The sequence below is a fragment of the Ammospiza caudacuta genome, chromosome 6, assembly GCF_027887145.1.
Source record: "Ammospiza caudacuta isolate bAmmCau1 chromosome 6, bAmmCau1.pri, whole genome shotgun sequence".
NCBI classification, from domain to species: domain Eukaryota; kingdom Metazoa; phylum Chordata; class Aves; order Passeriformes; family Passerellidae; genus Ammospiza; species Ammospiza caudacuta.
This window is the reverse complement of record NC_080598.1, coordinates 41,181,331-41,207,813: the sequence shown is the minus strand read 5'-3', so window position 1 is coordinate 41,207,813 and position 26,483 is coordinate 41,181,331. Positions and strand designations below refer to the sequence as shown.

Sequence of the window (26,483 nt, the reverse complement as noted above, 5' to 3'; positions counted from 1 at the left end):
AACAGTGTTGAAGCACAGCACAGTTAATTTAAGGGAAGAGGTAAATTGTGAGTTTTCGTTACTGTGAGATAGTACAAAATTTCTAGTGATAACACTTAAGAGTTTATTAGTTACAGTAGACTTTGTAGTTTTGAGAAACTCCAAGCAACTTTGATTGTTGAAAAACTGAAAAACTGTGCCTTCAGAAGTCTTACTCGTGGCAGGTATCCTAAAATATTGAGGATTGAAATGTGTTTAAATACCCCTGACCTAATCCTAACCTTGCTTCCCCCTCTCCCCAAAAAGGTGGGGAAAATCAATGCACTTTCCTATGGTTTGTGGGGAGGTTTCTTTTAAAGACACACTGATAGAGTGTGTTAGGTGGACTAATACTTCATATGCTTTAGAAATCAGTGTAAATACAGCCAAACATAACAACACACACAGACACACCTGAGGATGAGGCAACTGGTTACTTGAGGAATAAAAGGCAGGCAGATCTCAAATTCCTACCCAGAAAATGCTACAAATCAGTCTTTTTCTCCCTTTTCTCCAATTCCCTTTTGGTTTTGAGTGAGAAGGAATATTGAACACACTTTGCCTCTGCAGCAGAGCTGGCTCTCTGTGTCGATTCAGTGTTTCCTCCAGTTTGTTTCCACCCCAAGGTGCAGAGCCCTGGGAATACATGTTAAATCAAGGCTGCTATGTCCTCAGCAGAACTGTAAGAAATTATTCATTCCACATAAAAGCCTGGCAAGCAAATGCAGATGTGCCACATACAGTAGTTCCAAGGTCAACAACATGGTCTGTAGAAAGTAGATTCTGATATTTTAGCCATATTTTGGCATAATCATCTGAACTTGAAGTCATACATTGAACTGAATGCAGGATTTCTTTGACTTTTCCTTCACTCTGAAGGAAATAAGGGTAAGAATCATATGCTGTAATTCTCTTTTTTTTTTTTTTTTTTTTTTGGAGGGTAGTGTTGGTAGTGTGATATACAAAGCCAACCAATTTCCATCCACCTCCCAACCTCCCAGGGCCACACACTGAGATGTGCTAAATACGAGATCTTACCATGGAAATAAGCCTCCTCAATTTATAAATAGCAGAATGTAGTCACCTTCAGGGTTAAGCTAACAAAGAGAAGTAAATCACTGCTACATTTCTGAACTTTAAGTCGTGAAATTTTATGGCAGAAGAATGAGAAAGAAAAATCTGAGGACGTGACTTAAACTTCTTTTAAAAGTAAATAGTGTTTCAAGAGAAACCTCAAAGTGCCCTCTCCTGGCACCTGGCACTAACTGTGGGCTCTGAAACTTCCTTAACCGGCAGCACTTACTATCTGGTTAAAAGGAAGTTCTTTTGACACACATTTTTTGTTAATAAGTTGTCTTTATTAGCTATAGAGCAAGGATAAGAAACTGTCTGCATCATTTTATAGAATAAGAAACACTGAAGTGATCTGTTAAAAATTATTTTAAAGTGTAATTAAACTGTTCATACTGTTTAGCTTTTTTCCAAAAAAGGCATGTGCTTAAGATTCATTTATTGTATTATTAGTATCACATAATATTAATGTTATTAACCTGCAACAGGATTGACGTAAATTTGCACTGCATTAATTACTGGTGATTATTATTGACACTCCTTTTTATAGATTCACCCTAGGAAGCACAACATTTTTGGTTTTAGTTAACCAAGCACAACAAGTGCAGTAAGTCAAAATTGTATTAGAAAAATAAACCTGAACCCTCTTTTTTATTTCTGGGTTTGGAGTTGCAGGTTAAAACACTCATTGCATTGTCCCACCTTTCCTTAACACTTTCGTCAGTGTAAGAGATGTATTTCATTTTGTTTAATTACATATTTTGTTTCTATGGCAACTAGACAGAATCTAATCCATTTCTGTTCCTTCCTAAGCCTTTACATAGTGATTTTCTTTCACAGTATAGTAGCAAAAGATAATCCTCCTTTAGAACTCTGAGTACTGTTCTTTCCAAATATCCCTTAATTAGTATGCATTAGGATTAAAACCAGTTGTAGTTGTGCTATAACTAAGAGAAACTGTGAAAAAAAACCTAACAGGATCCAAACAGAAAATTCGAAACTACCATCAAGCAGCTTCAGCATAAATTTACTGCCACCTGCAGGCAGGCTTTCACCGTCATGGATCTCCAGGGGGATGAAGGAAAGCAAATTTGATGCTCCAGCTCTGGCCAATTGATTCAGATATATTTTACTTACAGGAAAAGAAGAATCCACTAATGTTGCCCTGTTTAATGAAATAATGTCTATTATTTTGATTTCTGTCGTCCTATTCCAGCTTGCTTTTATTTGTGAAGACAGTGGTGATGTCTGAAGATATTCCTTCTGTAATAAAGGACACAAATTCTACTGCTGCTAAATACCTCTTGAACAGTGGGCTTTCTGTATTCATCTATTTTTCAAATAAATTACTATGTTCTAAAACTTAAGCCAGATTTTTAAAAAATCTAGCAAGTCAAATCTTACAAAAAACATCAGGTCTGTGGCTAAAATACTCATTATTCTAGGAAAATTTGGACATTACGGCCTTACCAAAATGGCCTGAGTCCTTCATTCATATTGTTTCACACAGAGAAACCAAACTGAAAGAGTAACATTGACACTTGTGAAGCTTACAAATACCACATATAAAGTTTACCTACAAGGCCTTTTTTTGAACCTATTACCATCTGAAACAATTCTTACAATATCATACAGTACTTTCTCCTACCAGAAAGTGATGCTGTCTCAGACAGTGCCTAGGGCAACTAGGGCTACTGAATCTGTCAGATTATTGTCAGCCTTCAGACCTTTCATGCAACATCTGGGAAAGTTAAATTTCTAGAAGTGAGATCTACAGGGCTGCCAGCACACTGAAATAAGTCAGCTCAAAATATCAATCTCCAGCTTTTTCCAGAAAAAAAACAGTAATGAGTCTTAAATGGTAGAAGTCACATCTGATCCACCAGGACCATTCTCCATGCAGAGAAACAAAAGCATACATAATGCCATACGACTACATTTCTGTAGTTGTTCTGTCAATTCTGTAGCTCTGTAAATTCTGTAAATTACAACTGGCATTTCCAGGAAATGTCAAGTTTACTGAATACATGCTGTGCTTTTGCTTCAATTATAGACTGCAAATTCCATTCCAGAGGTAATATACTGTCTACCTGGTCTAAATTCCAGTGCTTCTGCTTGGGAATAGCACATTTAAGAACTTGCTTAGGAATGAGCACATGTCCTCAGAACAGAGCTTACTTTGCCACATGTAAAAGGCTGTGTGGACAGGGCTGTCATCTGTCAGTCTCTCATCCCAGGTTTATAGAAAGGTTTGGGTCGAAAGGGACCTTAAAGATCATCCAAGTTTCATCCCCTCTGCCATGGGCAGGGACACCTTCCACTAGACCAGGTTGCTCAAAGCCTCATATGGATTAAAGCCCTGAAGATTTTAGCTATTAATATGCAAAGTCTATTGGATATACAATTTCTTTCTCCTTACCTCTCTCCCTTGTCCTCTAAACAAAGGGTGAGGGAGGGGGGAAGGCTGTTCTTTCCCAGTATTAATTGAAGAATTATATAATAATTGAAGAATCTCTCCAGGAGACAGAAAGCTGTAAGCACATCTCTCTTTTGATAAAAGTCTAAACCTTTTTTTTTCTTTCTACTTAAAAGAAAAAGAACAAAACCAAACAAAACCTCATACAGAACAAATCAAACCTACTGTTGGAAGACAGCATAGGTTTCAAATTGAGTGAAAATTTCAGTACTTCATCATCTCTTACCACTTGATGGGGGTGGTGAGCTACTTACACAGGCCTTGGCTTACAAATAGAGTAAGATGTTCACAAAGTATAAATAGCCCATTTTTATAGTTTAAAAACAAGCACACTACAATGAAGTGCCAAAATTAAAATTATTTGGAAAGTTTAAGACCTGCTTATTATGAAATACCTCACCTAAACTCTACATAATACCTACACAGTAAGTATTGTCAGGTTAAATCAACTGCATTCCAACTAAATATATCAGATACTTCATTGTGGGAAAGATGAGCAGATCAATTTGCTCTGCGTTTGGCAAAAACCAAACTGCATCTCCTCTGAAACATAACTACTGATAGAGAAGCCTTTTCCACACATGTACAAAAAGTTATTTTTGTCACTTGGTGCCTCTTGTTCTTCACTTAATTTTTCACATATTTCAGAATTCCTTTTGGCATTTCACAGATCTAAATCCAATTTGTAGGTTAAAACAATGCTACCAAAGCTTGAAAAATTTTAATGCAGTAGTGTAAAAGATAAAACAGCTGCACAAGAGGCTAACAATGTCTCTACTTCAAAGGACTAAAATCTGTGGAAGATCTCTCTTACATTTGACGTTGGATCAAGCAAAACATTAACTGTTCAAATATTAAAAAGATACAAAGCTTGTACCAAATATGATTCACCTAAGCATGAAATAATTAACCAGTTATAAACAAAAACCAACCTTACAGCTCTCCCATCACATACACAGAAATGGTGATATGTCAAAAAGGAAAGCCACAGCTCAGTTTCCTGTACTTCTAGTAATGGAATGAGTAGGTCCCAGTTGTCTGACCCCTAATTCACACTGCTGTGATTATTACCTCTCATGTTGATATGAATTATGTTTATTCTGAATTCAGAAACCACATTCATGAAGTGTCAGTCCAAACTGCAAGGTTCTATGAAGGGAAGTGTTGCTTTGTAGAAGAGAAAAAGCTATAGGAATAATCAACTGCAGCTAGAGAGATGCAAAAAACAAAAGAGGTAAAAGGAAAGGGGTGAATCACAAAACCATTTAGAGTACCCAGCATGGCCTAAATACAAATGATTTCAAGCATGTCAACATTTATGAGATTCTTAGCAGTGCTTATGTTTGATTTATAAGTGTCACAGAATAAAGCTTCCATAAAATATTTTCTAAAAGTTTGTAAAAAAACCCAAAATGTATACGAACAAACTCTCAAAACTCCAAAGAAAAAGGTGCAAGTCAAAAGTTTTTTTAAAAAGCCTTAGGCCTTCTGATTATTTAAAAATATTTCCCTTTGCCATTTGGTAGATCAACAATTCCAACAACACTAGAAAATCAAAGAGCAAAACAACAGAAAAGATGTCCACTACCACAGATCATTTATTTATATACTAAGTTAAAAAATGCAAATATTTAATTACAAAAAGTTTATCAAACAACTGTATACATACAGTCCATATTGTTAAAAGCCAACATGTCAATTGATTCTTTATGTACATTTGATTTATAATGTCATACAATTGTAGAAAAGCATCACTCAGCAGAAACTGATTTGGCATTTGGAAGTACTTACCACCCTGCACTAGAAGAGACAATTAATTTATATGTTACAATAAAAATATTTATTTGCTGTGATCATTTAAAGCAAATGGATGCTTTATTTTCTCCAAGAAGAATCATCATAAGTGGAGATTAAAGTGCACATAACCAATGTTAACAATTCTTCAACAATCCCATCTATCATTCTAGTTGCTCAAAGCACGTCACAGTAACATCAAGGATTTAGGACTTTTCTCTGTGGCTAAAAGAGCAAGACTTGAAAAGACACTCAGTTTCCTAAGCTGCATGAAATACTTCTGGTGTACAGTGAGATGAAATGGGGTACAGAAATTTTGAAAATAGTGTTTGGTGGAAAACTCAGTGTAAATCTCCCAGATACATGACTTCTGGGGAAATATTTTCCTTTCCTAACAAAGATTTATCATATTTCATACAACTGTGGACCAAACGTGCAGGCCATGCAACAGCATTTATGTAACCATCCCCCCCAGTCGTTCTTTGTGGGCTACATATAACACAGGTTGGAGCAACATTGTCCACCTTATGCATAAATTTTGCTGGCAATCAAGAGAAAACATCACCAATGATTTGTCTGCTATAGAATAGGGTCCTACACTAGAAAAGTGCTCTTCAAAAACATAGTTCAAAATATTGGCTTTGTTTCATTACAAGCAATATAGTAAACCTTACAAAATATAACACAGTCGGTACTAGCAAAGCTGTTGAGGACAATAATTTAAATAAATCAGTACACTTTGGATAAAAGGATGCTTATGCATTTTACAGTCTATTCAAAAGCAACAGCTGAGCAGGCTAAATTTACATCCACAAGAGAAGCATGACAGTCACTGAAAATAAATTGAGTTGCTGGTAATTATGGTTATAATTTTTTCACACCAACTGGTCACCAATGGAAAAATAATTTTTTCTAAATTACAAATATGTTAAGTTTTGAAGCATTATACTTGAAGAGCATACTTCACATCTTAGGCACTGGACCCAATATAGAGGCAAAATATCTGTTAACAGGATTCACCCTCCTCAGGTTTCTGAAGGCCGTCCATATGAAGCTTACATACAGCACGACCAACACACATTAGATACTGCTGGAAATAGATAAGGAATACAAAACACTATTAAATACAATTTTCACCCATGGCACATCACGCATGGCAATACCACTTGTTTCACATCCGGTGAACAACGGTCAGTTGTGGTTATGCTTTATTGAATATTTTCCTTTCTGAAGCTGAGAAATATAGAGCTTAGACTTGCTTCCATCCGGTCTTTTAAACCAAACTTCATCATGGTTAATTGTTGTAATTATGGCACTAGAGAAAATGAGGAAAGAAGGGTCAGGGGAAGAAAAACAAGAAGAATTTAGAAAGCTCATAAGCTAAAAATAACCTCAAAACTGCAGCTGTATTTCCACACAGTAAATGAAAATATGCATTAATTGTAAATGCTAGGCCCAAAAGATACTAGCACCACTCTAAGGACAGTTTTAACATAATTCCTTGGGAACTGCATGTGTCTTTATTGAAAGTAGCAAATGTTACAGCCATCTATTTTATTCTCTTACAAGAAAACCCTAACAGGTACAAATACTTTAATTGTTTATAAGAACAACAGTCACATACAGAAAACACAATAAACTACCCATAGTAAAAAAACCAAGAAAAGCCTTGAAATTACATTGAATATGAAGTACTTGAAAAAAAGTTGGACAACCTGAAGCCAAGATTTAAAGCACAAAATGTATTAAACTCTTACTCATTATGCCAAGATCACAAGAAATAAACTGAAAGTGACTTACTGATTCCCTGTTAAATGAGCCCTGTTTCTATGCTCCTTGTAGTTTAACATAAATAGTGAACAAAACTCCCTCCTCATACCCATAGAAAAAAATATCATTTCAAGTACATTGATGGGGAGAACAGAAAGCAAAAAACCAATGATCAAAACAATTATTAGAACAAAGATCTACTGCATACTGAATGTGACAACTCCCTCAAGTCTTACAAATTGTGGGGGTCTTAAAAGCCCAGGAAAGCTTCACCGCATGACGCCCTGTTAAGCACCAGCTTTTAGCTTTTGTCAGACACTGGATACTAAGATCTTTACTTGGCCCAGTACAACTGCTGTATTCTGCTAAATTAATCCAGAGGTTTTTTTAATTTCAGACACAATCTGTAGTTTACTAGAATACCTTCCTGTTTCAGCCCTGAAGAAACACCAAAATCACCAAAATTTGTTCCTCTACACCATACATAAGGAAGAAAAGAAACAGCCAGTTCTACAGTAAACTACTGACCTATAAATTTAAAGTCAATTTTCCTGAGTACATGTGCACATTTAAGTAACATCAGGCTTAGACTTATTTGCCCCATTCAGTAAAAGGTAAGATATATCTTTTATTTTAAATACACTCCTTTTATTTTTAAATACACTCTGAATTTTAGAATTTGCAAATATTATCCATGCAGAGAAAACACATTTATAGATCTTAAACATTTAACCTAATTTGCACTCTAATATTTAGACTGTTCCAAGGCAGAACCTTTCTTAAGAGAAGAAAATACCATTAAAAAGTTCCTCTCTTCTTTCAGAGCACTAATCAATGGAAAACAAAGCTTATCTTCAACAGCATGAAGTGTTTTTCCATAATTAAGTATTTTTGGGTCAAATTCTCAAAGCAACAAGATACTCCAAAGATACTAGAAAATAAATTACTCCAAGACTATCAGAAACTAGTAACAGCTTAAATTGTTAAGAGAGATCCTAACTTGACAACCCTTCAATCAATTCCAACCTTTACTATCCTCTTTCACAAGTCAGCACTCATCTCAATATCTGTCTTCCAAGGTGAACTAATAAATGTCATTGAGGTGGCAGTATTTCCACATAGGCCTTGCTCTCCAATGTCATCATCCTAGTTATTGCTTAACATGAATGTACAGAGCTGCATAAGTTGAATAATCTTTACCTTGTAGGACATTCATCTTTCTTATCAATGCATATCGTCTGCCCTCGTCCATACCATTCGCCATCATAATAGAGTCTTCCTTCTTCAGATCTAGCACTGTGGAGATGCTTTTCTAATTTGACAGGTGCTAAATTAAGTAATAAAAGTGATTTAGTATTAGCTTCACAGAAATCAGTTAGGCAGTTAAATACATTTTCATCAAGTTATATACATAGAAGAGACATTTTTTCCAACAGTAGTCTGTCTTTTAATAATTCAATTGGAAAATTGGAAGCAATATACCTTTTTATTTCCAGTCAGATTATTAAAAGTTATATTTTCACTTTCAATAGAAGCCATCACCTACGTGCCTATTGTCCCTTCTCCTCCCCACCTTCAAATATGTGATTTTACTTTGCAGGAACATACTTCTCCCCTCAGTGCCAAATATGCAAATATGAACACCACTCCTTTCCCACAGCTCTGCTTTTTCAGAGTTGTAGCTTGCAGTCAATTTAAGAATCCTTTGAAATGCACCTGAAAGGTGCAGATGCTCTCAGCTTTCTGCTTAATCTTGTGCAAACACTGGCACAGCTTGCTAATATGAATTGCTGTAAAACCACCATTAGAAGGCTGAACTTTTTTTTATAATTTTCTAGAATCTTTGTCACAGGTATCAGCACCTGAGAGAGGAGAAAGACAAAAGCCACATCTTCCAGCTACTTCACCCCATCCTCCATCACTGTACCAGTACTGTAACAAATACAATCTGCCTGGATGCAGCTTGCATCATTAGACACAGCAAGTTCTGTCTTGTGAAACTAGACCATGTTTACTTACGTTCTGGCTTTACCCTGTGTGGTCCCAGCGTAGCCATTGCCTTGAAACACAAAAGAAAATTAAAGTTAGTCAGCAGGCAGAGTCATTTTGGCTTAACTGCCAGCTTTAGTTATGCAGTAACATGCAGTGGTACTTGCTTTTATATGCAAGTGTATACTTGCATTTACACACAAAAAATACAATGAGAATTCCAAAATAAAAATGTGTTAAATGGTGACTGGGTAGCTACATAAAAAAGCATTTTGAAGGTGAAAAAAAATCACCTTCTTTATTAAGTTCTTATTTCAATAACTCAAGCTTTTCTAAATTAAATCCTCAAAATTGCTCTAATGCAATTCTGTCAAGAAAACACAAAATTACATTAACTCATTCTGAAAAACAAAATGCTATATGAACAACCTAATCTTTTAATTTATATGTTATAAGCTCACAAATATTAGTTCATGTAAACTCCAGACCACACATAACCTTGAGAAAAAAATAAGCACTGAAGAGGTTTTGGGGGCTCATTTGTTTGCTTTTTTTGGGATTTTAAAAATTATTTCCAGAAAAGACAAAGCCCTAGTTTGGGGGGGGGGGGAGAGCCTAGATCCTGGGTTTAAAATTATGTAAAACTACAGAAAAAAGCTCTAGGGAAAGATATTTTGTGTCTGTTCCTCTGATGTGACAGAAAGAGAAAAGTCAGACAAGTTCTCATATAAAGGTCACATTTTACTTCTTGTTCAGGAAAGAGGTACAGGGAAAAAACAGCATAGAAACTGACTCAGCCAACTGAGTCAGTGGAATTCACCTCAGTGGATTGCTATTCCATAAACTGGGATGCACTAGGATATTAGGGGAAGCTTTCTGACTGCAGGTGCAAGGCAAGGACAGCATTTCATTACAGCAAGATCCTTTAACAGTGTTACAATATTAAAAAGGCATTATGCAATTAAAAGCTGGATTTATTTTTTCAAATGTATCAATTGACTAAACAAATTTCTCTTCCTCTAAACCACGACTGTCTCATAACCTGAGAAAAACACAGCTCCCCATTTTTATGTTAAAAAAGTGTAAGTAAAAAAAAAGTATAAGTAAAGCACATTTTTTCATGGAAAATTATGGACTTCCCATTTCAAAGATACCCTCTTGCACCCCTTTAATGGATTCCTCTTTATGATTTGGGTAGAATCAGAAGAAATAGCAATAACACAGCTTGAAGTGAAAGGATTAACTGACTACTGAAGAAATAAACATCTATTTAGTGTTTTGATCATGTAAGAAATCCAGTTACACATTTTTAAATAGCAAAAGCACTAGACATGAACCCAACTAAATCCACAGGCACTGGCATTCATCCTTTCATCTTACCTTCCTTATTGTTGTCCAGTCTTCAAGTATATCAAGGTCTTGTAACATATAAACTATATAAGGCCGTGGAAATGTTAGGGAAAACTCTTTTAAACAGAAAGAATAAAAATACTCTAATGTTTCTAGAAAGATATTAATAGGTCTGTTCTGCAGATCATTCACAAAAAGCATACCAACACGAAGTAAAAGCTCAGTGCAAACACATCCATCTTTGAATTATGCAACCTAGAAGTACACTTTTAAGAATTATTAAAAGAGGTAATAATAGTACGTAGATACTCGGGGTACTGGAGTTCAACATAAGGATAGGATAAACAGCTGAGACACAATCATTCCATTCCTAACAGTTCAAAAATTATTCTATTTGCAATAATTCAAATTACAATAAAAATTCATTGCAATTTCAATGTACCACTGCAAAACAGCACCTACACTAGTATCAGCTTAGATAAAATAATTATTTTTGCATTATTCCGCATCATGTATCTTCAAGAGAAAAGTATGGTCAGCCCCCCATAGCTGAATATCAAATATTTAAAAAACAGGAGGCAAAAAGGAAAAGCTCCCTTCCTTAAACTATCAATTGCAAAGTAAAAATGTGTATGAGAACAAATGAACTTCAGAACAAAATTCCATATAGTATAGCTATTCCATTACAATAGTCTTCACTTTCTACTTTGTTTCTACCCATTTCATCTCTGAAAAATAAGCTTAGCAAAAGATGCTATGGATGTTTAAAAAAACAATGGCCTAAAATAGAGAGCAAGCTTAAACTTAAAACTCCATTTGAAATTTTAGAATCTTTTAACTACTTTCAGGTTTTTTTTCTCTAAATAGCAAAAAGTTAAAAATTAAAAGCTGGGTAAAATTTCTAGTATTTGCTTTGCACTTATCTGACAAGTTCACAGCTATTTATAAACTACAATCAAAAAGAACAAATTCATTTACTTTAAAACTGAAATGATTTTTCACTTTATAAACAGCCTGATATTGCTGAGATTTTATACCTAATACTAATATATAATCGATTCTGCTTTTGCCTTGTAACTATTTTTCTTTAAGAGTTAGAAAAATCAACTTTTAGAAACATTTTCTATTTCAAACTAGTAGCTAGGTAAGAGAATCTTAATTTCAATTTTCATGATGGGAGGATGTGTCAACGTGGCTTCTCTAATCTGAGTAAGAACAATGTCTGCCATGCAAAAATCAGTTTTGATAATGCATTATCCGTTCAACTTGATATTAACGACCTATGTAATAAAATTAGCTATAAAACTGCAAACACTACTAGAAAGAACAACTATTTCAGTAAAAGGATATCTGATACAACAACAGGTTTCTTCTTATCTGGGCTAAATGGATCCTTCCTTTTCTTCCTGGACTGGAGCTCATCATTCCATAATTCTGAAAAGATATAATAAGAACATGCTATGAATCAGAAACATTTACAGGTTTAGCTCTTTTTATAGCAGAAAATAGTGTCCAAAACAAAAAAAAAAATTCATCAGATATCGTTTCTGAACAGAATAAAGGTGTTTATTCAAGATTCAAAGAATAACAAGATTTTGTAGACACAGATTAATACTCTCAAAACACACAAGGGATGCTGACAACTATTGAACCAAAACTGAAGTTTAAATTCAACCTCCGGCCCAAAGTCTACAGTTGAACAGCATTCAATCAGACAATCTAAAACTCATCAGACATACTATGTGTACAGTCAACTAATCAGTACCCAGCAGAAGATTAAAAACAAATAATAAAAAAGCAAACTGAATTTCCAGCCACCTGAGGTAATGTCAATGCTATGTCTGTCTTCTTCAAGTCTTCTAATCTTCTCTTCTAGTTCACTTTGTACAGTATCATACAAGAGAAGCTTCTCACTCTAGAAAAGCAAGGTTACAGATTTTTACATTAGTGAGTTCAATGATCTAAATACTGACAATTTAAGGCATCAGTGGAAGCAGCATAAGAAAAGCTTTTTCAGAAGCCACAAAGCATATGACATCTCCCTCTATCCACTTTCTTAGCATGAGATCCTAGCTCTTTAAAGACAGCACACTTGCTTAGCACAAGTGAAAATATAATTACATATTTATCAACTACTGGTACCAAGAGTAATTAAAATCATGCAGCTATCTTTCCAGAATAACTCTTTGCATTTTGACATAGTGTTTTTGTGCATAGAAAAGTTTTACTCACAATGGGTAACTAAAGTAGTAGGCTCTAAGCCACCTTCCATTACAAATCCCAAAAGCTAATGTTTTCATGGAAAGCCTTTTATAAAGCTATCTCCTACACTACATTGCACAGTATCTTACAGATCAGTTAGTCTTTAGCATGAAAACCCACTAAATTCTCTAAAAGTATAACTTTGAATTAAGCTGAGTTCCAAGCCTTAAGGAAATAACCTTACTGCTCTTTCACAAGCTTGCACATTTCCAAAACTATGAGTAGAAAACACAGCCAATTGTTCAATTTCAACATTCACTTTCAGTGAGCAATGTCTTTAACAACTCTGGAAAACAGAGCTTGGACTGACTCAAAAAATAGTGTGAGCAGCTCAAGACAATGCACCCAGTTATCTGCTACCATGTCTCCGTCAGAAGCTGCTGCTCCCTACAGCCAAATGAGCAAAGTCTGCACCTCAGCTGCTCTTGCCCACAGCATGGCAAGCTTCCCTTTACCTGTGTTCAAGCTAGTCTGTAGAGTGAAGGAAATCAGTCAAGGAATGGACAAAGAACCCTATTGCACTAAATGACTGTCACGCTTACCATTCCCTCAAGTTACAGAGTATTCAAATTCACATGAAAAATATGTGAAGGCTTTATAAAAAACATTTCCCAGGTGAATTTAAAAGGCAGAAGCCTCTTTACATTTATCTGAAGTGACAATTGAGTGTTACCTGCTCTGAGACCATTTTAAAATTAAATAGTGCCTGTGTTTAGACATGTGTTCTGCTTCAGGTAGCTGGTAACAAATAAGGTGTGAAAGCTATTACAGGCATCAGAGGCATTCTTGCTGAATGGTTATATTCCAGAGCAACAGTAATTCTACAAGCAGCATTTCTGACTTAATAGAGCTTTTCCTCCCAAGAGACTTGTACTGGATGGTGAATTCTGAGTGTTTCACATAACAGCAAAACAAGGGACAAAGACCACCTCAAACAGGAATAATACACACCCAAGGCAAATCATTTCATCATGGATAAGAGACCTTGCAAGTCTTACAGGATTCTGTCCAGCCTCAGGAGTATTCACAGGAGTAAGGCCAGCCAGTAATGAGTCATCTTTCATAACGTTTAATGCCTTCCCAAGGCATCAAGAAAATGGAAAACTTTTCTAAAGTACACATGCATACTCTTGCTTTATTGCTATAGTAGGTATTAGGAATTATGGAATATAGTGAACCACTCAGAAGAACACATCTTTAAGTAATTGTAAGGGGACTCAGGAGTACTATGATGAAAAGGATCTAAGCAGCTATGTACAGCATTGGACATACATGTATTGAGTGTTTGTACTACAGTATCCAGTATTTAGACACATGAACAGGAACCTTTATGTTCAAGGAGAGAAATGTATTTTTCTTGTAACTGCTTTTGAAATTACAGCTATATCAGTAGCTTTCTAATGCTTTTCAAAAAGACTGCTTTCGTTTTGTTATTAAATGTAAGGCATTTTTTACTAAAATTATGTCAGATATTTTAGTTACTTTCCTGGTAATCTTTTTATAAAAAATGTAAAAATCATGTGGGAATCTATTAATAAGAACTTGATAATGAAAAAATAAGAAGACTTAGCACTGTATATATATATATATATTTATATATATATGCAAAGCCAAACTAATAAAAAGCCCTTCAACATCCTCATTAACAACTCAGACATGGGTCTTGAAAAAATACTAAGTAAGTTTGCCAGCAACACTAAACTGGGAGGGGCTACTGACTCCCTCAAGGGCAGAGGGGCCCTGCAGAGCGACCTTGACAAATCAGAAAGCTGGGCAATTGCCAACCAAATGAAGTTAAAAAAGAACAAGTGCTGGATTCTGCATCTGGGACAGGGTAATCCTGGATGTACAGACAGACTGGGGAATGAGAGGCTGGAGAACAGCACCATAGAAAGGGATCTGGGGGCTCTGGTTGACAGAAAGCTGAACCTGAGCCAGCAGTGCCCTGGCAGCCAGGAGGGCCAGCCCTGCCCTGGGTGCATCAGGCACAGCATCAGCAGCCAGGCAAGGGAGGGATTGTCCTGCTCTGCTCTGCACTGGGGCAGCCTCACCTCCAGGGCTGGGGGCAGTTCTGAGCACCACAGTATCAGAAAGCTATTAAACTACTAGAGAGCGTCCAGAGGAGGGCCAGGAGGATGCTGAAGGCTCTGGAGGGGAAACCATATGAGGAGCAGCTGAGGTCACTTGGTCTATTCAGCCTGGAGGAGACTGAAGGGAGACCTCATCTGGGTCTTTAATATCCCCACAAGGGGAAGCAGAAGGGCGGGTACCAATCTCTATACTCTCATGACCAGGGACAGGATTTGAGGAAAAGGCATGAAGCTGAGCCAGGGAAGATTTAGGCTGAGTATCAGGAAAAGGTTCTTCACCCAGAGGCTGGCTGAGCACTAGAAAAGGCTCCCCAGAAAAGTGAACCCAGCTTGTCTGAAGTGTTTGGACAACACTCCTAGGCACATGACTTAATTCTTCAGTGTCCTGCACAGGGCCAGGAATTGGACTAGACGATCTTGATGGGTCCCTTCTAAACCAGCACATTCTATGATTCTAATTTTCAGATGCTTTGAGTAACTTCTTGCATGGACTTAAATATTACACAGCAGTTGCATTCAAATAGCAAACAGCAATAATAAAAACATGCACTGAACCTGAAAAGCATGACAGACAGTAAAGTTAGATGAGATTAGCTATCAATGTGAAACAGCTGGCACAACCTCACAGTGCTGTCGAGAGGCTTGAATTTCACACTCATATTTGTTCTTCACAGATTCCAGACAAAGCTCTCTATAGATACCTGTAATCAGACAAATTACAGCAATATTACTTTCTTTAGCAAATATCTGACTTCAGAATTCTATTTTAAGACTGCTTGCAGGTCCCAACATATGCACACAGTAAAAATACAGATGTATTACATTAGGCACTTAAGAGTGGCTGGCTGCTTATAAGAATAAAAATAAGAACAAGTAAATCCTTAATTCTGAAGATCTGAGAAAAACTAAATGCTATTTTAATTCCTTCTCCTGTCAGTCAATAAATAACACCAGTGGTCACACTAACTTTAGAAAATACACCAATTTCATATTTCTGATCAGATTATCCTGAATATTATCAGTTTTCAAACTTAAGTACTGAATGGCGTCTTCTCTTTTCTAATTAGAGTTTAAAATAAGGTTTTGGGGTTGTAAAACAGCTAGAAAACTGATTGAAAGAAAAAAGTTTTACAAATTAATATTTGGAGTAAGACTGACTTTGTAATGCATGACCTTATTACATTACAATAATTAACAACACTGTTCCATTCTTAAAAACAGTCATCTTGTGATTAAGGGTACCACTTTGAAGCATTAGGAGCATTTTTAGATCTTTCTGGAAATGTGTCCACTAAGCCAGCTGAAAAAAACCTTAGAGGTACCTGAAATGTAATATCAGGCAAGCATCTACAGAATTTGATTTAATATATTCAATGCATTCAACAGAAAACACTTATATTCCTTCAGATTAGAAACTTGAGGAGTTCAGTTTGCACACACAGTGGTGGTGATCTGCAACTAAAGAACTTCCAAAACCAACTTCCCTTATAGTTCAACTTACTATAAATGAACACTACTAGGGGAACAGAACTACTAGCAGCAATCTCTCTGAAAAACAAACCACCAAGTATTGCATCAATCACCTTTCCACAGTGAAGCTATTCCAGAATTCAAAATGTTCTTTTTTTACATTGCTATGTTATGCTGGCTTTTATTTTCTTAATATTTACGGCTGACTGGTATATTTAGGTCACATATTTATTTGCCTGAAATTGAAAAATATAGGTATGAACCATCCTAGAACAAACAGTTGCTTTTCTGACTTGCTATAATAATCAAGATCCACATTTTGTGTGAATAGTGCCTTAGAGAGCCAAGGAACACAAGTTTCTTTTCTAACACAGATGCAATTATATCCCAAGTTTAGCTAAATATAGTTTAGTTTAGGGGTTTTGTCACCACTTCCTCCCCTTTCCTAGGCAACCATAGGTCCTTATGGGTTACTTGGTGGAACTCAAGTCCTGCTATTACCCACTTCTGTAAAGGCTCTCAAACAGCAGGAGCACATAAGCCAGTTCTGCAGTCTCTTGCTTTCTCTGGAATAATTTTATGAAGGTCATTCAGCTGGGGACAAATGGAAACAAAAACCTCCGATTTTCTATTTTCAGCTTCAAGGAAACTGTTGTTTTTAAGCTGGGCTTTTTTACATTGAAACATGGCTCTTCAATGGTGCTGAAGACCATTCAAGAGAATGTGTAATATCCCATTACCCACCTACATGAAAGCACTGATGGACACCCACATTTAAAACTGATAATTAAAAGCCTGGATTAAGATTGCTTTTATATCAAACCTTTGGCAAGTTTAACTGAGATCCTCCTGCAAAGCCTAAGTGGGCTGCTTAGGACTAGTCACGTAGATTTGGGCTAAGAACTTAAAACCCAATAAGGCTGGGTCAGCAGCTGAGAAAAAGCATTACAGATAAGACCTGGAGTGACAGAAATGCAACAGATCAATAGATTTCAAATTCTCAAAGTCAGAAGTACCAATGAAGACATACTGGGTATTATGAAAAGTATAAGGTGGCCTGCCACTTTCCAGTTAGCCTGCACCATGTTTCTGCTAAATTTCTTAGAAAAGACACTGCTTCTCTGCCTACAGATCACGGGTGTCTGTCTTTTGGCTCTCTGATAACCTGTGTTATGTAAGCCTTAGACACTGAATCCTCCTAATGGACTCAAGCTGTAACATGAAACAAATTTACAATAGGGAAGTACAGAACTTTGTCTTCCTATTATATTACCATTTCATATGAATATATGGTTGTATACAAGCAGATAAACGTTCTTCCCTTCTTCTATGAGCACAAAAACCTGTATAAACCTTAGTTTTAATAACTAAAATTCAGTTTAGAGAAAAGCACCAAGGACAAGAGGCTTTTCCTCTTTCCCTAGACAGAACAGAAGGATAGAAACAGAGGAGAAGAGACACAGACTAGAAGAGCAGGAAAAAATATCATCACATTAGATAGCAAACATTTCATGACATAGTACCTACATATCTCTTCAAGAGTGACTATTGTGTAGACTTGATCCCAAACCTCCTGACTAAAAAAAATCTTAGCTTTTACTCAGTAATCTTGTTCTTACTACACAACGACAGGCAGCTATTAAGTGAAACATTTAAAAACCCGTCTTTTTAGTGGGATGTTATCAGGCAACTTATGCACGGAGGTAAACTACATATTAATTTTGATTTAAAAATTACTTCATATTTAAAATTATTCTACAATATTTCTAACTTTAAAACACACTCCTTCAACAATTCTAAAGAAAACAGAAGGTTAACCTTAAAATGCATAACAAGTTTATACTTTGAAACAGCAATACTCATTTTACATGCTTACCTGCCACCTTGGTTCGGATTTGCATATTTTCTTGTAATGCTGCCAATGGTTCTAAATATTCAGGTGCTTTTCCAGCTATGACCTCTTGTAGCTTTGCATCCACTTGGCTTAATCTTTCTTTGTAAAGTCTTAAAGTAATAGAAACAAAAATATGTATTTTATTTAAAATAAAACAAGTTAGAAGAAATATTTCTAAAATAAGTATTTGTCATCCCTTTGTTAATGCTAAGGAACACTTAAACAAAATGAGGATTTGCTAGTGTTTGAATTTTCCAGTACATATTTTCTTTTTCAACAACAGTATCCGTGTCTACCAAGCCTTTCTAAAAAGCAAATGCAAACAATGAGAAGTGCAGAAAGGATAAAATTAAATGTATCTCCATCTCTAAGGAAGAAAAAAAATTGCACATGTGTTAATAACAGGACATGAATCAACATGGCAGAGGAGAAGAAAAGGTAATACAATGCATAAGAACAAACTAGGTTATGTCATGACAGAGAAAGTCAGTTTGTTGACAGAAATCATCATTCACATTTTATGTCACATATCTGCTCCCACACTACCATAAACTCCTGTAAAAATCTACATGTTGCATACTATTATAAATATCATGAGGTAATTTCTGACACAATACATTCCTGACAAAAGGAAGTGTAATTAAAATATTTTTACTTTACTTTATGAAATTCAGTCATTCCATAAAAGCAGATATTTTCTGGCAGACAATGAATAAATCTGCCTGCACTTTGACAAATTTAATGTAATATCAATTACAAACATTTCAATCTCAATAAAGCTCCACATACTTGTAACTGTTAGAGTTCCATGTTAGAATCATCAATATAACTAACTTCTCCTGCTCTCATTTTTCACCTTGCACCCCACAATCAAAAGGTGTAAAATTAAAGCAAATGTGTACAAACTCTGTGTTACAAACAAATCAAGTGCTACCTGCTTACATAGACATAACAGATGTCCTTGGGACAAGGATGCTGCTTTTTACTTATTTAAAGTGCACACGTTAAGTAATTCATTAGACAAAATAAAGTTCATGTATACTGATCTAGCAAGACTTCTGAGAAATAACTGCCTGTTCACCTTGCCACCAGGATTTAGCTGTCAGCTAACACAGCCTGCAGCTGATCAAACCCCAGTTTGCTGGGCTTAACCCTTGAAGAGCATGCTCTGCACATGGTGGTTAGCACAGAGCTACAGCAGAAATATTTAGCCAGACCATAAGCCTGGCTGCACAGTGCACCCGACTGGGTCAGTCACTAACATTTGATTACACACTACCAGATACATCAAAGCAAGCAGATATGGACAGGCTGCTGTCAGCACTCGGTACCACGCACTAGTTGACGGACTGCAACTATTTATCCATTACTTTCAAACAATGATTTTTCTAAAATGAATAAATGTTACCAAACTACTGTAAATGCTACTTATCTCATAACATCCAATTCCAGTTTCCCTGAAATGGATGAGGGGACAGACCCAATCATTACACCATCTCTGCTGTTAGTTAGTGACAAAAATCCCATTGTCCATGCATCTTTTTCTACTTTCCCAATGTCATTGTTTCCCTATTCACAGCTGCTTCTCCCCATAATCCCTCTTCCATCATTCTAATGCTCCATTTCTGGTATCCCCACCATCACTGTTCTTCCAGCCCACACAAATACCTCTATATCTGAAATAACCAACGTGTCTCTACAATGCCTTCCTCCATATACCACAGCCCTACCACTTCTCAAACACCATTTATAAGCCTTAAGCCCCCAAAAGTATTTGCTTCCTTCCTCTCAGGACCACCCTCTTTCATATTCACTTCTTACAGATCTGTTTTCACAAATTGTTTTCAGTCATCCAAGCTGTTGAGCAGATGGCTGACAGTTTTGAAAAGCTGACAGTTTTCCAAATGCCAAACCTATCAGTACCAACTGGCTCCAGTACTCATCAGTTGGCTGTATTTCACAGGTTTTTCCATGCTCAGCCCAAAGAGCAGGACAGTCTTCTCTAGACACTGCAGCAAGGAATTTCTTGATGGGCAATTCCTTCCAGACCCTATTATTTCCAGATCTCACAGTGTCCTGTTATGCAAAGAAAGTTGTATGTCTCAGCTCTGTAGCAGAAATAACTATCTCACAATATAAATACATATCTGAACCATAAGAACAACTAAGTTTTCAATTAAAGCATGTGGCCCAAGAACAGACCAGGTTTTCTCAAGGTTCCACTTATCAAGTACCTTATTAAGTTAGTTGCCAAAATACCACTAATTTTAAACTTGAACAGATGCACCTAACTTAAAACAAGTTTTACTTCACATACACTGCTGGAGTGTGTCCAGAGAAGGACAATGAAGCTGGTGAAGGGTCTGGAGCACAAGTCCTGTGAGCAGCAGCTGAGGGAAAGGAGGCTCAGGGAGATCTTACTGCTCTCTACAACTACCTGAAAAATGTCTTCAGCAAGATGAGGGTCAGCCTGTGCTACCTGGTAACAAGAGGCAGGACTAGAGAAAATGGTTGCACCAGGGAGGCTTAGATTGGATATTAGAAAAAATTTCTTTCGCTGAGTGTTCAAGCATTGGAACAGGCTGACAAAGGAAATTGTAGAATCCTTGAAAATGTTCAAAAATATGCACACATGTGGTGCTTAGAGACATGGCTTCGTGGTGGACCTGGCACTGATAGGTAAATGGTTGGACTTCATTATTTTAGAGGTTTTTTCCAACCCTAATGATTCTATGATACAAATGACAGGCTGTAATACAAATGACAATCGCTTTTAAACAACTGTGGCTATTAAGTTTATCTCTTCTTTTTAGTGGGTTTTTACTAGCTACTTATGTAGGTATTATGGCAGACTGAGAGACAACAGTATTTTCATTTTATCTTGTACTGATACCTGGTTTGCAGTAACCACAAGAAACATTGATTGGTACCAACTATAAAAACTACTGCTGTAAAAAAAAACCCAACCTAATTCCTTACTTAGGAAAGACAATGCATTTAGGTCTCTCCCACATATATAAAATTATGAGAATGATACTGAATGAACAAATAATTAAACAAAATCTCAAATTTCCCTAAAATCCCAGTTTCTTGGTTCTACTAGGGAGTTTGATGTAACAGACCCAGACTAGCCCTTCACACGAACATTTCAAAACCATCCTTACTGCAAAACAAAAAATACATGAATACACAGAAACATTCTAGAGCAACTGCCTGCAAGTAATTTCAGAATTCCCAGTCCTTACTCTTCTCCAAAAGTAGCATCCACATATAAGAAAGACAAGAAACACCAGCTGCACACAATACTTTCATGGAATGGATCCTCAAACAAGGCACTTAAAACATTAAAATACTTACTGATCTTTAAGGTCTGTAAATTGCTTTTCAAGATTGGACATTTCATCTAAACATTCCATTCTTCTTCTTTCACAGTCCTCATCATCCATTTCTAAGAATAAAAAAAAAAGTTACCAATGTAATATAAACCAAATAAACTGGCTTTTTGCTTCTAGCAAATGCGGGGGAAGGGTGCCTGAATTATAACCATGAAGGGTTTCCCTCATATTATTATTCTCATAAAGCAGAATATGAGAAATCACTTGGCACACAAGCTACAAAGAAACCTAGATCTAATTCTAGAATAAACTCCATAAACACAATTCTTCTTCCTCAAAACAGGAAAGAACAGCACTGTAAGACCTTAAGAGGGTAATTTCATGACTGAAATACAAAGAATATATAAGAATGCATGAAACAGAAAAACTAAACAATGTGTATCACACCAAATGAGAGAAAACATTAAGCATGAGCTGTTATAAGTCACCACTGAAAATTCAAGTGTATACTGGGTTAGTACAAACAAAAGCAACCCCTGGAATATGCACAGTTATATGCACAGTTCAGTGCATATAAAATTCAAGACTTGTTTTATTCATATTCCTAAAAGAAAAAGTAACATATAATATTGCAACAGGTTTCATCCTGTCCAATTGGAAGAGTTCTTTGAAGTTGAAATATTAATGTAAAAACATCTGAAGTTCATTTTACTGAGCATTCAAAATCACTCCAATTAAACAGTTCTTAACCTGAAAAGTCTAGAACACTGCAGACACGTGACTTTATATGTTTTTATGCAGCAAAAGTAGTTAAACTCTTTTCACAGATTTATTTTTCATTTATATTCCTGATTCTTTTTTGTAATTTACTTAGGGAAGATAAAGCAACATAAATACACAATTTTTTGCCAAAACTTTTGACACTGCCATTGAGACATCCAATATTACTAAACATCAGCTGTTACCTCCATTGGCCTTTCTTAGACTAGAAAACTCAGAAACTAAAATACAAAATTCTTGACTCTTTCCCAGCCTTCCCAGAAAAAAAAAGAAAAAAGGTTTTGTGAAGCTATATTCAAAAGTCAGATAAGTGAAACTGCTTTATAACAGCAGTACCTGCAGGAGTTAGCCCTCAGTTGATAGCTGACCACTACCAACCAACAGCAGGCATGCAGAAGGCATGGCCATGCACTCAGGAACTGAACTGGTGCAAACAGGCCAGAGGCTTCAGAGAAGGCACTCTCCTAAGGAGCCCTTACTTATGTAAGCAGCTACTCTGGCAAGAGAAATCCTACCTGCTGACAGAGAGGAAAAGTAGGATCCTAAACCCAGCAGGGATCACTCTTTTAGGCTACAAACAACCCTGAGCTTTTTGCTTCTTTGTCACTCACATTTTTCCAACAAACATGTTTAACTGCTTTATGCTGTTTTCTACACCAACTACAGAATGCAGCATCCTTCATTCTTATTGTTCTGCAAAACAGTGTGGCAATTTGTGCAGCTGATGAGGTGAAAGGAGTAGCTTCAGGGCCACCAGCTACTTGGAAGGATCCCATTAAATCAGATTGTCTTCTCAGACCTCTCAGCACTTCTTCCTGAAATCATCACAAGCTTTTAAGACTAAAAAACTATACTGACCTTCTCTGCCTGGACATGCAAACCAGCAGCCAGCACAGCAATGCCAATCAGCATTACAATGGCAACTATGAGCCACAATTAAAAACCTAGTGCAGTCTGTCATACTACTGTTAGTACAGTCAAAAAGGAAGTTTTAAAACACAGGATAACCTGAAGAACTGGAAAGCAGAGCAAGAAAATTTGAAGTCAGAACTTAAAGATACAATGAATGGGGAGGGTGGGGGAAGAACATATCAGGCTGTTAAGAGATACTATTTATATAAAAACATTGTTCTCAAATGTAAGGCAAAACCATAATCCCAGAATAAGGCTGAAAATCAAATGAAAGAACAAAGTTTTATGTGAGTGTTGGACACAATATCCAAGCCAAAATCTATTTAGCAATTTATAATTTGGCCAGATTTAAGGAATGTGGCAATCATATTACTCAGAGTTGCCTAAAGCACTTCTGTGCTACAAAACTACAAGTCTCTTTAAAATGCGAAGGCACCTCCCAGTGAAGCCAAACAAGAACAAGCACTGGGATACCACAATTTTTCCCCTTTATTCTCAAACATATTTCAAATGTGTTTTGCTATGCTTTCGATTCCAAGTATGTTTTAGGAAGGAGTTCACTCATAAACTCTTCTTAAATTAACATGGATTTTATTGTTCACAGAGTACAAAGCAAAGCAAACTAGAACTGTAATCCTGGTTGAGCACACCCACTGTTGGAGGGGGAAGGGACTGCATCTTACATTTTAAACTTGTGTTGCAAGAAAATTGCTATTCATTGGCATCTGAGGGTACAGCGGACTTCCTTGTAGATAAAGAAATCACACACACCTCTCTGATCTCCTCTCAGCTACAAATACTCTCAAAAGCCTTTGACTTTCTGCCTAGAAGTCTTCATTCTCCCTGTCATTGATACTAAATGTCAATTCACATGCCAAGTTCAATTGTTTCATCTGTATTCTTCCTCCAATAAGATTAATAGAATTATGAAGATTTTCAGAGTCCTCAAAGATATTTAATTCCCCACTTACAGAATTTCTTCCTCATGGCCTTAAACAACATTCAGACTATGGAATATGCATTGCTGAAAAAGTAAAATGCTGTAAGATCAAATCTCATGGCTTTCCAATTGATATTAAATCCATATTAAAACAGTTGCTGATTAGGTCCATCTTATCTCAAAACTTCAGATTTACCATACAGTTTCATACTGCAAAAAGTATTTAGGGTACTCTGAAACACTTTCAAAACCACAGTTGTTTTTTCCTACTATACTCAAGCAGTCTAACACAGTAATTAGGGTAACTGGGTTTAAAGATAGAAAAATGCACACAGCACTTAAAATGTAACAGCACCCAAAATAGCTTTTTTAATAAGCTGTGGCCTATATAAAGTACTTCAAAAAATGGCCAAATTCTCCTCAGGGATAGTGAGCATAACTTGTGGCTTTTTAAATTCATCCCTAACAAACTATTCTATAGCCAAGTCAATAAAACACCTGTTCTAAACACATAAAAATGAACAGGATAGAAAGAGTGCCAGCTCTCAAGGACCAGTCATGCTTCCTCTAACAGCACCTTTTGTGTTCTCAGGCATCTAGTGAAGACAGGAAAAAAAGAAGGCTGAATGCAAGTAAAGAAAATTACAAATTTGACAAAAAATTCATTACTAATTTAAATTGAGACTTATTCCTTGAGGTGCTAATCATTTTAAGTCTGTAGGAACAATATGCTTACAGGAAGTATGTTCATATTGGTCAAGACACTAAGACAAGCATGTTATTTTCTGTCCTCATCACACTTTAAGTACTCCCTTAAAAGCATTCTTCTGTGGAATGCAACAAAAATTATCTGGAGAGCTTCTTGCATTGTTTTAAAGAAACATGAACAGACTACATTCGCTTAAACCACATTTATTCCTTCCTAATCACAGACTTTCAGGCACATGGTATGATGCTTGGGTGTCCTGTGCAGAGTCAGGAGTTGGTCTTAATGATCCTTCTCGGTCCCTTCCAACTCAGCATATTCTACAGTTTTAATTTGGTGATATAGGGGCCTCAGCACTAAATCACTTAAACTGCCAGAACCGTATGTCAGGACTAGGACTGGTCCTGGTCCATATCGACATCAGGACTTTCCTCAATTCACTAACTCTGTCCAACTTCCTTTCCATCCGCTGTCTTGCATCTCATTGCTAGTCAAATGAGGCACCACAAACTCCTATCCGTTATCACCTGGAAACGTGTTTTAAGATCAAAGACAGAAAGTAGTAATCACAAGGAAACTTAGAACAGATAATAATAACCTTCTTAATAACACAGTGTAAATTAAGCGTAGAAAAAGTGATCCCTTTATAGCTAGATTTCAGCTAATAATGTAATTCAAAACCAACAGTCCACATGGACACTATGAAAAGAAGAAGGGACCTTTAACTGAGCAGAGGCTGAAGCGATTTGCAAAAGAGGCCAGTGGTATTGACAGGGTTTCCAATATCCCTCCAAACACAGGTCTTAAAACACCTAGTTGAAATTCATGAGCTTGCATGGAAATACGCACTTCTATGTGCGTACACACGTGTTCATGTACGCACACGTATGAATATATGCCAAGCCCTTAAGCGGAGACCTCAGCGAGGACGCACTCAAGCGCAGCCGGGCACAAGCCACGGCTCGGCACGGAGCGGAGCAGCGCGGCCCAGGCGGCCCCGGCCGGGTACCAGCCCGCTCCGCAGCGGCGGCTCGGGGCTCGGCGGGGCTCCCTGCCATGCGCCCCGCCCCGTTCCTGCGCCCTGGCCGGCGGCCCCAAGAGGAGCCGCGGAGCCGAAGCAGGGGCTGGGCCGGGGCGGGGCCACGGGGGGAGGGGAAGGGGGGGACACCGACAGCCACCAGAGCCGGGGCGGAACCGGTGGGTCCCCGGGGCAGCACCGAGCGCTGAGGGAGCCGCCGCGGCGCCCTCTCAGCGGCGCTGCCTTGCGGGCGGCTGCGGTACCTGAGCTGTCCCCCTCCTCGGAGACGGACGAGCTCTCGGTCTCCTCCTCTTCAGAGCTGCTGCCCTCGTTCTCTCCGTAGTCCACCTCCATCTCATCGTGATTATTCTCCTTCTTCTCCCGGGAATGGACCGGCATCGTCCCCGCCGCTGCTGTGGAGCCCCGAGCCCGCCCTTCCCGCCGCCGCTCTGCCGCTGCCACCGGCCGCTCCTCCCCGCCCGGTGCCTGCGCGCCCGCCCATTGGCCGCGTCCCGCCGCCGTCCAGCGTCACCCCGCGCGCGGCGTTCTGGGAGTTGTGGTCCGACCTGAGAGGGCCGGCGGGGCGCTGTGAGGGGCCGGGTGCGTAG

The 26,483-nt window shown here is 37.4% G+C and overlaps 1 protein-coding gene across 1 annotated transcript; it reads right to left on the bottom strand.

The window, feature by feature from the left end:
• Positions 1-5,150: 5,150 nt before the first annotated feature.
• BRMS1L (BRMS1 like transcriptional repressor) lies at positions 5,151-26,323 on the bottom strand. The gene is made up of 10 exons (XM_058806803.1): positions 26,139-26,323; positions 21,542-21,632; positions 18,167-18,294; positions 15,442-15,521; positions 12,287-12,383; positions 11,819-11,902; positions 10,499-10,563; positions 9,149-9,188; positions 8,330-8,456; positions 5,151-6,674 (listed from the first exon to the last, which is right to left on the bottom strand). Exons 1-10 carry the CDS (start codon positions 26,272-26,274, stop codon positions 6,551-6,553), a joined length of 972 nt encoding a protein of 323 aa, XP_058662786.1. The 5' UTR covers positions 26,275-26,323; the 3' UTR covers positions 5,151-6,550.
• Positions 26,324-26,483: the final 160 nt, after the last annotated feature.